At 42.7% G+C, this 13810-nt stretch overlaps 1 protein-coding gene across 4 annotated transcripts in view; it reads left to right on the top strand.

Moving 5' to 3' along the window:
- Nucleotides 1–1754: 1754 nt before the first annotated feature.
- The window catches only part of XPNPEP1 (X-prolyl aminopeptidase 1), a 54562-nt gene continuing 42506 nt past the window's right edge, over nt 1755–13810 (top strand). For 2 of the 4 annotated variants that reach the window (XM_070221206.1, XM_023639715.2), the window contains exons 1-2: nt 1755–2018; nt 8621–8709. In XM_070221206.1, the coding sequence (XP_070077307.1) occupies nt 1987–2018; nt 8621–8709 (121 nt within the window). In that variant the 5' untranslated portion in view covers nt 1755–1986. Of the gene's footprint in view, nt 2019–8620; nt 8710–11894; nt 12155–13810 lie in introns of those variants that run through there. The other 2 variants (XM_023639717.2, XM_023639726.2) reach the window with 2 other exon arrangements.

Genomic DNA, 13810 nt, shown 5'->3' on the forward strand with positions numbered 1-13810 from the left:
TCTTTGAATAAATACACAGAAGTGAAATTGCTGGATCATATGGTAGTTGCTTTTTTAATTTTTTGAGGAATCTCCATACTGTTTTCCATAGTGGCTGCACCAATTTACATTAGCACCAGCAATGTAAGAGGGTTCACTTTTCTCCACATCCTCTCTGACACTTGTTATTTCTTGTCCTTTTAATAATAGCCATTCTGGCAGGTGTGAGGTGATATCTCATTGTGGTTTTGATTTGCATTTCCCTAACAATTAGTGATGCTGAACATCTTTTCGTGTGCCCGTTGGCCATCTTTATATCTTCTTTGGAAAAACATCTGTTCAGATCCTCTTCTCATTTTTTAATTGGGTTTTTTTTGTTGTTGTTGAGTTGTATGACTTCTTTATGTATTTTAGATACTAACCTCTTATCGGATATATGATTTGCAAATATCTTCTCCCAATTGGTAGGTTGTCTTTTTGTTTTGTTGATGGTTTCTTTTGCTGTGCAGAAGCCGTTTAGTTTGATGTAATCTCATTTGTTTATTTTTTTCTTGTTTCCTCTGCCTGAGGAGACATAGTCAAAAAAATACTGCTAAGACTGATGTTAAAAACCATACATCCTATGTTTTCTTCTAGGAGTTTGATGGTTTCCGGTCTTACATTCAAGTCTTTAATTCATTTTGAGTTAATTTTTGTGTATTGTGTCAGATAGCAGTCTGTTTTCATCTTTTGTCATGTGGCTATCCAATTTTCCCAACATTATTTATTGGAGAGACTTTCCTTTCTCCCCTGTATATTCTTGGAGATTTACAATTTTAGATAGGGTGGTCAGGATAGGTTTCATTGAGAAGGTGATGCTTGAGCAAAGACTTCAAGGCAAGGTGAGGGAAAGGTGAACAAGGGAGCTGGGATATTTGGCGGTAGAGCAAGTCCAAAGGCCTTGGGGCATGAGCATGCCCAGCTTTTTCAAGGACAGCAAGGAGACCAGTTTAGCTGGAGCAGAGTGAGCAACAGAAGGAAATGGGTTAGGGGCAGATCAAGTAGCGCTTTTAGCCTGAGTGAAATGAACCATTGGAAAGTGCTAAACAGCAGGGACGTGATCTCAGACTTCAAAGGAGCGAAGTGTATTCAGGCTAGACTGTGAAGTGCCAAGGGGCAGCAGGGAGGCCAGTGTAATCAATCACGCGGGTAAGGCAGTAGTGACTGCAGACCACAGTGAGGACAGGTCGGGTGGTGAGAAGCCATAGGACTAGGGATGGATTCTGACGCCAAGGCCAACACGATTTTTTGACACACTGAATATAGGGTGTGAAAGAAGAGGCAAGGATGACTCCGGGATTTTGGCCTGAGCATCTCAAAGCACGGGGTAGACCCTTAATGAGATGGCGAACACTGTTTGGTGGAGCATGCTTTTGTTTTGTTTTACGTTGGACCGGGAGCCCGGTTGGGACATGTTAAAGTTTGCGGTGCTTATTAGTTATCCAGGTGGGGTGGGCAGCCGGATTTCGAAGCTGCCTGGAGAAGTGACTTTGTGCACATCTCTAAAGCCTCAGAAAGTAAGACCCTGCGGAGGTACTTCTAGAAGTAGCCACGTTCCCCTCCCTTCCGCTCTCCCCAAGGACAGAACATCCCTGGAGGGCAGCTCGTCGGGCAGCATCCCCTTCAGCTGGCAAAGCCCTTCATTTTCCTCTTTAGGGAATGGCGAGAAAAATGAACAGAAACGACGTGCCGCAGCAAGGCCACCCCCCAACTCGCTGTAGGGAAACGACGCCCGTTAGGGTCGAAGGGGAAACCGACTCCCTGCCTCCCGCCCCGCGCCGCACTAGCTCGGGCGGTGGGCGGGGCCTGATGGGGGCGGGGCTGCGGCTCGAGCGCGCGCTACAGAGGGGGGCGTGGCCGGCTCCTCGAGCGCATGCTCCCTGCGCAGCGGCTCCCTCCCTCCTGCCCCTCCGCGGTGATCAGCTGGTCTGTGCTCCCCTGACGTGAGCCTCTGCACGTCACCGCCGAATGGCAGCCTCCAGAAAGGCACCGCGAGTAAGGTGAGGGGACTCTGCCAGGGAGCCGGCTTCCGGGCAGCGCGCGGCTCCCGGCCCGGGCGCGCGTGTTGCACCCCGGAGGGTAGGGACGAGCGGGTGAGGAGCGGCGGGCGGCCGCCAGCTGTTGGGCGAGGGCCCCTGCTTGCCCGAGCCCCCGGAGCGGGAGCAGGGAAGGGAGCCACGCAGCCCGGCAAGTTCCGGTGCGTTTCCGGCGGGGCCGCGGGCACCCCCGGCAGCCAGAGCCCGCCTCCCGGGCGAGTGTCCGCGGAGCGGCCGTCGCCGCCCCCGGCCCGGCTGGAAGGCCCTGCCGTTGCAGGAAGTCGGCCCCTGCTCGCAAGTGCCGGGGTCCGGGGAGGTGGGTGAGCCCTTGCCCTCGCTCCACTTCCCCGGGAATCTAACCCTCACATTGCGACCCGGACAGTACTGACACGTGCAATTTGCTTTACTCATCTGTTACCGCCACAGAACCAGGCAACCGCGGGCCTCTCCGTACTCAAATGGTTTCAGAGGCTGTGTAAAGAAATACTTGGGCATAATCTCCAGGAAAATCTCCCCGGTAACCTGTCCTGGGTTCTCCCTGGCTACAGAGAGGTCAAAAGGATAATGCCCGGCCTCACATTTAAACACGTTTCAGTCTCTTCAACCCCCACAACCACGATATACTTATCAGAGCAGCTAACAAAGTGGGAGACTGAGAGAGACGTTCTGAGTTTACAAAGGCCAGAAGCCAAACTCCCCGGTGATCCACACGGGCTCAGCCATCCTCTGACCGCTTCAGACTTGAATGAACACGCTTGGCAGCATGGCCAGCTCACTTACTGAACACAGACCATGGCTTGTCCCTTTGTTTGTGAGTGGACAGATCCCAAGCTGACCTTGACCTGGACTTGACCTTGCTACACATGTTAGGGATGAGTGCAGAACCAAACCTGCCCTGTGGAAGGGTGTGAAGTATGGCAAACCTGCATGTAGAAGGAGCTGCCTGTATGTTAAATGCTGGAAATGGAGCCAGGCATGTGGATAATGATGAGTTAGGCCCTAGGTGGAGATGAACCCTTTGAGGACCAAGGTGATCTTTGCTGGATTTATAGAATCACAACATTTTAGGGGCAGAAGGGTCCTTCAACATCAGCAGGTAGAGCCTCCCTAACCTCACACAACAGCCCCCTGAAAGACTGAGAGAAGAGAGCCTGTTTGCCCCAGGCATCTCCCCTAGTGGCGGACTTTGAGTGCTATTCAATGTAAAATGACTCAGTTTAGGTGATGGGAACTGAACTCAAAATTGACAAGTAAAAAGGGGTTGAGCTGGCTAGTGCAGCTGAGTCCAGGAGACTGACATTGGCATCAGATTTGGCCTCTCTTGGCTGTGATTTCTTTAGTGTTGGCTTCATTCTCAGACAGACTTTCTCCTCATGGCAGGTTATGATAGTTCTAGGCTGACAGCCCCAGCAGAAATAGAGCCTTCTTACCTAGTGGTTGGAGCAGAAATCCCACATTTCATTCTCACTGGGCTGACTTGATCCTTATGTCTATCCCTGAGCCAGTCATTGTGGCTGGAGGGATGGATTGACCAGGTCTGGGTCCCAGAACTTGATGGGTGAATGCGTGAGACTCATCTCAACTCTGTGGACTGAAAATGGAGAAGAGACATTCTCAAAAGGCAAACTGATCAAAAGGAGGAGGGATGGATTCTGGCTAGGCAAATACAACATCGCCCACTTCCCCACCTTAGAACTTGTTCCATTCTACCCTTGTCTCACCTCATGAGGTGTGATTGAACATCTTAGTCCTTGTTTTGCCCCATCTGGAGCAATAGACATGTGTGATTCTCATCTTGGACTGGGGGAGGGTAGAGGATAACCAGAACCCTCATGGGATTTCTTTAAAAAAGAGAGAGGGAGAAAAATACGCCTTAACTGTTTTATGCAAAGATTGAACAGGAGGTTCTCTGCACACTTCTTTCCTCTTCACCACCTCATGGCACATCATGACCTTGAGAAGGTATAGGCTAGAGAGGCCCTGGGAAGGGGAAGAGCACGGAGCTGGCCGTTGGGAGGCCTAGACTCTAGTTCTAGACCAGCTCTGTCACCAAATAGCTGTGAGGCCTTGAGCAAGTTGTTTGATCTCAGTTTCTTTGTCTAAAGGAGGGAGCTGAGTTGGATGGTCCCTGAGGTACATTCTAGCGCTAACATTTTATGACAGCTCTGCTTCAACTGAGAGCCTGAGAATGTATCTGTCCAAGTAAGTGAAGGGTGGATGGATCTTGGACTCTAGAGACTAGGTTATGACAGAGGCAGGACAGCTGATGTTTAGCTGCTTCCTGGCTCCTTTGATCCTGACAGGAGGGGAAGGTGGTGATGCTTGCAGAGAGAGCTTGAACTCACATTCTCTGGGAGCATCACCTGTCAGCCCTGATTTCTGGTCTTGACTTTGCAGCTACTGAGGAGTATGGGCTGTGGCAAGTTATCTTTATTTCTTCTCTTGTAAAGGGAACAAATAGAGCTACGTCTGAATAATCTCCCTCCAGCTCTCTTGTCCTATGTCTGAACTAGTCACTGGGGCCAGTTAAATTTGAATATATACAGAAAATGACTTCCTTGGCTTATAAACGTGCATATGAAGTTGAGGGAAATCAGGTGAAAATGTGATTTGTTTCTCTGTCCAAGAAAAAGTTTTCTCATTTTGTAAAATGTTGTAACAGCTTTATTGAGATACAGTTTATATATCACACGATTCACCTATTAAAATATGCAATCCAGGGGTTTTTAGAATATTCACAGAGTTGTACAACCATGACCACAGTCAATATTAGAACATTCTCATTACCCACAAGGGAACACTGTGCGCATTAGCAGTCACTCCTCATTTCCCCCTACACCACCTCAGCTCTGGGCAACCACTAATCTACTTTCTGTCTCTGTGGATTTGCCTATTCTGGACATTCCATATGGAATCATAGAATATATGGTCCTTTGTGGCTGGCTTTTTTTTACTTAGCATAACATGTTGTAGCATGTATCAGTACTTGATTTCTTTTTGTTGCCAAATAATTTTCCATTGTTTGGATAGACCACTTTTATTTATCCTTCCATCAGTTGATGAACATTTGGATTGTTTCTACTTTTTGGATATTGTGAATAATGCTGCTATAAACATTTGTGTACAAGTTTCTATGTGGACTTATGTTTTCAGTTTTCCATACCTAGGAGTAGAATTGCTAGGTCATATGGTAACTCTATATTTAATGTTTTGAGGAACACTGGACTGTTTTCCAAAGCCACTACACCATTTTATATTCCCACCAGCAATGTCTGAGGGTTCCATTTTTCCACATCCTTGCCCATACTTGTTATTGTGTTTTTTTAAATTTTTTTGAGGAAGATTAGTCCTGAGCTAACTACTGCCAGTCCTCTTTTTGCTGAGGAAGCCTGGCCCTGAGCTAAGATCGTGCCCATCTTCCTCCACTTTATATGTGGGACGCCTACCACAGCATGGTGTGCCAAGTCGTGCCATGTCCGCATCCGGGATCCGAACCGGCGAACCCCGGGCCGCCAAGAAGCGGAACGTGCAAACTTAACCGCTGTGCCACCGGGCCGGCCCCTTTTCTCTCATTTTCTGGGTTTTTTCTCTTTCTTAATGATATCCTTTGAAGCACAAGTCTTTAATTTAATGCAGTCCAGTGTATCTATTTTCTTTTGTTGCTTGTGCTTTCGATGTCATGTTTAAGAAATCGTTGCCTAATCCAAGGTCAGGCAGTTTTATGCCTATGTTTTCTTCTAAGAAATATTTATGTCTATGATCCATGAGTTAATTTTTATATATGGTGGAGGATAGAGGTTCAACTTCATTCTTTTGCATGTGGTTATTCATTTGTCCCAGCATCGCTTGTTGAAGAGACTATTTTTTCCTCCACTGAAGGGTTTTGGCAGCTTTGTCAAAAATTAGTTGACAGCAGATCTGAAGGTTTATCTCTGAACTGTCAATTCTCTTTTATTGATCTATAAGTCTTTCCTTATGCCAGTACCACACTCTTTTGATTACTGTAGTTTTATTAGTTTTAAAATCAGGAAGCGTGAATCCTCCAACTGTTCTTTTTCAAGATTGTTTTGGCCATTCTGGATTCCTTGCATTTCCATATGAATTTTAGGATCTCCCTGTCAACTTCTGCGGAGAAACTAGCTGGAATTTGGTAGGGATCCTATTGAATTTGTAGATTATTTTGGAGAGTATTGCCATTTTAGCAATGTTAAGTCCTTTAATCCATGAACATGGAATGTCCTTCCGTTTATTTAGGTCTTCTTTAATTTCTTTCAACAATTTTTTGTAGTTTTTAGAGTGTAAGTTTTATACTTCTTTTGTTAAATTTATCCCTAGGTGTTTGTTGTTTTGATGCTATTGTAAATGAACTTTTCTTAATTTCACTTTTGGGTTGTTCATTGCAAGTTTATAGAAATACAGTTGATTTTTGTATATTGATTTTGTATCCTGCATTCTTGATGAGCTTGTTTGTTAGTTGAAATTTTTTTGTGTGGCTTCTTTGGGATTATCTGTATTCAAGATAATGCCATTTGTAATTGATATAGTTTTACTGCTTCTTTTCTAATCTGGATGCCTTTTATTTCACTTTCTTGCCTAATTGCCCTGAATAGAACCTCCAGTACAATGTTGACTAGAAGTAGCAAGAGTGGACATCTCTGTCTTGTTCCTGATCTTAGGGGGAAAGCTTTAAGGATGATGTTTGCTATGGGTTTTGTCATATTCTTGGTCAGATTGAGGAATTTCTCTTCTTATAGTTTGAGTACTTTTGTCATGAAGAGATGTTGGATTTTGTCAAATGCTTTTTCTGTGCCTGTTGAGAAGATTGTGTAGTTTTTGTTCTTTATTCTCTTGATATTGTGTGTTACATTAATTTTTGTATATTAAACCAATCTTTCGTTCCTGGGATAAATGCCACATAGTGATGGTGTATGATCCTTTTTATATATTACTGGATTCAGTTTGCTAGTATTTTGTTGAGGATATATGCATTTATATTTATAAGAGATATTAAAGTGTTTTGCTTTTCAATGAAAGAATATGTGATTCCCCTAGTAAAGAATATCTTCTTCTGTCCAGTGAAATTAAAGTAGCAGCCTTCTGAGAGCAGGACTGGAGTGATTGGTGAAAATGTCTCGTATTCTGGTTTTGGCTATGTGGTAGACTGAGCTAATGTGGACCCCTCACCACCTACTAACTCATAACAATGTGGTAAAATTATAACAAAATTATCTTTAAGTTCATGGCTGAATAAAATCCAAGACCCTTTCTGTAGCCTACAACAGGCTCCTTTTTATCTCTCTAATTTTGTCTCCTAACCACTTACCTTCACATCTCCCAATACATGCAACTGTGTCACACTGGCCTCTTTGCTTTCCCTCAGGTATACCACACATACTCCTGCCTTTGGGCCTTTGCACTTTCTCTTCCTCTTTTCTGGAATGTTCTTCCCCTAGACATCCATATGGCTTGGTCCTTCAGTTTTTTTAAGGTCTCTGCCTGGCAACCTCATATAAAATAACCTTTCCCCTTACCTCTCTGACACTCTCTTCCCCTTGCCCTGCTTTACTTCATTTCATGGAGCACATACTCACTCTCTGACAGACTGTATTCTTGTTTTGTGTCTCTTGCCTCTCTTCCTGTATCCTTCCCTCCCAGCATCCCTCCCTGCCCTCCCCAACGTAAACCTCTTGAGGTTTTGTTCCCTGTTTTGTCTAGAATGGGGCCTGGATTATAGAAGATTCTCAATAAATATTTGTTGACTGAATGGACCTGAAAGAAAGACAGGTTTGTGCCAGAAATTTAGGGGAACTTAAAGCCTAATTGGTAGCTGGTAAGCTGAGCCTGGGGAGGTTATCAGACACTATAGGTCTTCATACCTGGGTCCAGGACATCAGATTATCCCCGTATGAGGACAAGAAATTTGTGGGCAAATCTCCTAGCTAAGAAATTAAAGTGAAAATTAGTCTCAGAAACAAATAGTAGTGACACTAGTTCTTGTACATTCCAGGACGCATCTCATTCTCATAGGTAAAAGTCTCTACTAAAGATAAGCTTTTAATAAAAGATTACAGAACACAAGGAATGACCCACCAAGATGGAGCCAGCAGACCGAGCAAAGTTGAGGATTACTATCCCAAGACCTTCTAATGGAAACTCTGAAATGAATTATAAAATAAGGGCCTCAAATAATTAAAGCTAAGAGAAGGAATGGGAGCCATAGTGAAAGAATAGGACACCAGGAAGAAAGAAGAGACTAGTTTGAAAAAGGACCAAATAGAACTTGTACATGTGGAAACTGTAGTCATTGCAAATAAAATCTTTTTAGACTAAACAGGAGATTAGGCATAGCTAATTCATGAATTAGAGACTAGGCCTGAGAGGATTTATGTGCCATGCTGATGTTTTATGTGAAACGTTTTTTTTTTATTTTGTTACTGACGCTGGGGTGAGAGGTCTTCCGACTCACAAGGAAAACTGCTAAGTCAAGTCGATGTCCTCTCTGACTAAATCTTGCCACGTTTGCTGTGGTCAAAGTCTGCAATATCCTGTTTTTTCCTCTTCTTAAGGGCGAATCACCAGGATTTTCTGCTGAAAAATTTAAGAATAATTGAACCTAACGAGGTGACACATACAGGAGACCCAGGTGTGGAAACAGGTAATAATTTTGCCTATTAATTAGATGGAACATCTCAAAAGGATTGTAGGTCCCCCCACCCAACCCCAAACTGGAAGAGAAAAGAGGGTAAGGGATTAATAATTGATCATGGCTAGGGGTATATCTGGAATTAAAAACTATTTTGTCCTTTGGCTTCCTGGGTAGTTGGTTACCATTTCTGTATATTTACCACTTTTTTTAGGTAGTATGTTAGAGAATTATACTTTTTGCACTTCCTACTCCTGGGGTGGTGGTGGTGGCAATAGGTTATTATTGAAAAAGTCCTATTCCAGCTTTTTAAATCTCTAATATAATCCTTTTATTGGCTACCTTAGAGATTAGCTTTCAATTTGCATCATAAGATTATGAAATGAGAAAAGTTTATAATGTATTATTGTGCTTTGTAAGTTGAATGTGCATTCAGGAAAATCTTTTTGGGGGACCTTTCTGGAATCATACCCTTTTCCCAGAACTGGTTAGTTGTCTCATTGGGTTGCCAGAAACCTGAATTCTGAAAAGTGGTGTATTACTGTATTTCTACCCCTCTAAGCCAGTGCTTTTCTATGGATTACGCAGGAGAACCACAGCGTTTCCTTTTAGCTGACTGAAAAAATTGATCCCTTGAAGCACATAAGAAGCCATGACTGATCTCCCTTTGGAAGATCAGTGCTATCATTACATGCAATTTTAGGTCCTTTTCCCTTAAAATTATAGATGTATCCAACACATTTTGGGCCATATTAGGTGGGAGGAGAAGAAGAAGGAAGAAGGAGTGGGAAAAAGAGAAAGTAAGGAAAAGGCAAAAGTAGTAGAATCGTTACATTTAGAGTTTGAAGAGAACTCTTTCTTTTTATTATATATGAAGAAATAGAGGTTCGGGGAGCTTCAGCTGTCTGAGATTGCATCCTAGCCAGAAACTGGAGCCCACTTATTTTGATTCCATAGACCTTAGAAGCCTTTAAGAGAGTGTTATGTCCCCTTTATGTTATGTCCCCTAGATAGTAAGGTGTGATAGAGCATGGACTTGGGAATTGGATAGACTTTGGGTCCTGGTTCCTGATGATCCAGTTGACTTGGGCGAGTATTTAACTCCTGTTCCTTTGTCTGTAAAATGGGAATGGTGAAACTTCCTTTGGAGGATTATTGTGAGAATTAACCACTAATATATATAAAGCTTTTGGCACTTGCTCACCACCACTAAAGCTATTGTTGCTGGAAGAGCAGCTTGGCATCTGTGCATGTGTTAAGATGCTGAAATTGGAGTAAACCAGCCCCTTCTATTCTTATAGCAAGGCATGTAGGAATCTCAGCTGGTGCTTCAGATCCAGATTCAAAGACTATTTCTTGAGCTCCTCCAAAGTGCTAGATGCTGTGTCTGGTGCTTTCACATGTTGTCATGTTAAATTTTCCTAGCCCACCCAATGAGGTAAATAGGGTGTGCTTTTCATGTACTTTTAAGCAGTGAAAAAAATCTTTATTGTTTAGGAAGTTTAGGAACTTATTTCTAAAAGCAGACCCACATATGCAAGAGACTTTTAAATGAGTCATTCTCTTTAAAGCATGATTTAAAAATACCTGGCAGTGTATGGGCTAATGTTACATCATGGACTAGGCTTGTTGCTCTTGGCTTCCCATTTTCCTGCACACCCTGATTAGCTCTTGGCTGCTTCTAACGTATCTGGAAAGTAATGGGAATGAGCAGATGCTATAATATGGCATCTTCTAAAATTCTAGCTTGCTTCTTTCACTGAAGAGTCATTACAGTTTATTATGTTGAGTCTGAAAAGGTCATAGACATAAAATTGTGACATTCATTCAGCCGTCTTTGTATGAGCATATGTGTGTCAGGTGCTGGGCTACATACGTGGATTTAGAGATGAGGATGACATGGTCCCTGTCTTAAGGAAAAGCAATATATACACCTGTTGCACTATTTATCACATTGCTTTCATGGTTAGTTGATTGTATATCTAACTCTAATAATTGCAAGCATATAACATTTAATTTGTGTTTACTGTTTCTAAGTTCTTTACATATAATAACTTATTTAATCCTCATAAAAATTACCCTACTGAGGGTTGCCAGCTTCAGCTTTCATCTTCTCCATCTTGGCTGCCTTTTCAACCACCGCTACCTCAATGACTGGGTCTTGTAATTGCTTCCACGTTGTCCCCTCCTCAGCGCTTGCTGCCCACCCATTCAGTCATTTTCAAGGCTTGTTGTCCTTGTGGCTACAGCTGCCTCAGCCACTTTTGCCCATTATATCCACCTCACTAGTAGTTGTCTCCACTGCCACAGCCCATTGCCTCAGCCACTGCCTGTTGCTGTCTTCTCTGCCTTTGCTGTTGCTGCCACTGCCCCTTACCACATCCTAGCTGTTGGTTGTGGTATTGGGAGTTCTTTCATTGTATCTGATAATGATGACAAAGAAGTGGCTGCATTTGACCAAGGTCACCGACCAAATGTGAAGAGCATGAGATGAGGCAGAAGGAGCCAGGGAAAGTGTTAAGAGTGTTGATTGGGTCACGTCGCATTGTGGAGGGAAGTGTGAAAATGCCACTGTAGTAGAGTGAAGCTGATGATGCTGGTGATTCTGAGGAGGCCAGTCAAGAGGAGGAATGTGATAATGAGGCAGGAGATGGTGACGAAGGTCGGAATGTGGTGATGAGGAGGCAGGTTATGGTGACCAGGAGGCAGAGGATGTCTTTGCCTGGCTCTGTTTGCGTTTGGTGGTTTTCCGTTTGTAATTGAAGGTTTTGTGCTTGCCATTGGTTCTGTTGACTGTATTGATGAAGTCAGTGACTGATAATGTTGATACATACTACAGTCAGTGCTGTAAACACCCAGTCAGTGCCATCAAAATCCTTAAGTCAGAATGTGCTCAAATAGAAGCCAAATTCTATAAGGAAATTAATGATCTTGAAAGAAAATATATTGGCTTCTACCATATATTTGCTTTTGAAAATTCCAGATGCTCAGGCTGCACTCCAGACTAATTAAATCATAAGTTCCCCAGGTAGTTCTAATGTGCAGTCAAGGTTGAAATACTGCTCCAAAGTGCGTCTACATTTTGGCTTGATTCTTTTTAATGTTAACTTGCTCAGAAATGTGGTTTGGAAATACAAGTCTATTCTGAAGCTCCTGAAAGATGTCATAATAAAGTTTTCAGATGCTGGCAAGCTTATGAGGTCACAATAGGCTTCATTTTGAACCCACTGGAGATGTTGACCTACAAACTTCAGTCAGATCAGATACTTCTGATCCCTCTTTCTAAAATAGGCAAGAAATTACAGGTTCAGTAGATCAGACAAAAGGAAAGGGTGCCCCTCTGAAAAGTATTCAGCAGCAGCTGTAATGCAAGGAACATGGACGCGTTTGAGTTGTGAATAGGACCGTTTCCAGTGACTCTCTCTTTGAGTACTTCTATCCTTCAGAGACTCCTGAGGTAGGGCCCTGAGGCTGGCAGCTACAGCTGCTCTTGCAGATTATGATTGGGGCACTTTTTCAATGAGTCCTAGGATCAGTATGGTACCTTATAGGGGAATCTGTTGGAGATAACCATAATGACTGAGGCTTCTGTAGCTTAAGGTGCTGGTGGTGATGGAGAAGCAGCAGATGAAAATGTTAAAGAAAAAGAACCAAAAAAGGATCTGTACCTAACAGAGTACAAGCCACAGTGAGTCAGGGTGTCAGTCCTTGAAGATAACTTGTAGTATAATGGTCTCAATGTAACTCTCCATTTCTTACAGCATTGTGCATTAGGATGTTTTTGGTTAAGAAAAGTATTATTTATTTGTTTAAAAAATGGGCTGGCAAATTCAAAACACTGATAACACCAAATACTGGTGAGGATGTGGACCAATAGGAACTTTCATTCATTAATGCTGGCAATGCAAAATGGTACAGCCACTTTGGAAGACAGTTTGGCAGTTTCTTACAAAACTAAATATACTTTTACCATATGATCCAGCAATCATGCTCCTTGGAATTTACCCAAAGGAGTTGAAAACTTGCGTCCACACAAAAACCTGCACATGGATGTTTATAGCAGCTTTATTCATAATGGCCAAAGCTTGGAAGCAACCAAAATGCTCTTCAGTAGGTGACTGGATAAATAAACTTGGATACATCCAGACAGTGCAATATTATTCAGCACTAAAAAATTGAGCTATTGAGCCCTGAAAAGACATGGAGGAACATTAAATGCACATTGCTAAGTGAAAGAAGCTGGTCTGAAGAGGCTGTATACCATATGATTCCAACTGTATGGTTTTCTGGAAAGGCAAAACTGTGGAGACAGTAAAAAAGATTCGTCATTGCTGGGGGTTGAGGTGGTGGGAGGAGAGATAAATAGGCTGAGCAGAGAGGATTTTTAGGACAATAAAAACTGTTAAACTGTTCTGTATGATACCACAATGATGGATACATGTCATTATACATTCATCAAAACCCGTAGAATGTACAGCACCAAGAGTGAACCCTAATATAAACCATGGGGGATAATGATGTGTTAACGTAGGTTCATGTAGATTATAACAAAGGTAGCAGTCTGGTGGGGAATCTTGATAGTAGGGGCGGCTGTGTGTACAGAGGGGTATGTGGGAACGCTTGACACTTTCTGCTCACTTTTGCTGTGAACCTATAACTGCTGTAAAAAATAAAATCTATTAGAAAAATGAGCTGGAAAAGCTCGTTCTACTTGAATTCTAATAGTATATGAGATGTAGTAAAATATGTATGATCATTGTTCTATAATTGGCTTTTTGTGAAGTTGTTATGTACCCATGGGACTATAGCTATGATCTAGTCATCTATCTACCTACCTATCTATGTCATATATCTGTAGTTATCACATAGTATGATTTACTGGAAATGTTCACTGATATCAATATTTTTTGAGAACTGGTTTTTTTGGAAGAACCAGCTAAAGTGATTTGATAGTCAGCTTGCATCATCTGTGCCTTCATCACCTAGAAGCTGTCTTTTGTACTTTTTCTCTTTTGATTTTGACTACTTAGAAATTAGTAAAAGTTTAAGGATTTCTAGTAGGACTACATTAATGTCCCTAACATTTTCTTTTTAATGATTTTTGTATTTCTGT

This window comes from Equus caballus, chromosome 1 (genome assembly GCF_041296265.1).
Source record: "Equus caballus isolate H_3958 breed thoroughbred chromosome 1, TB-T2T, whole genome shotgun sequence".
NCBI lineage: Eukaryota > Metazoa > Chordata > Mammalia > Perissodactyla > Equidae > Equus > Equus caballus.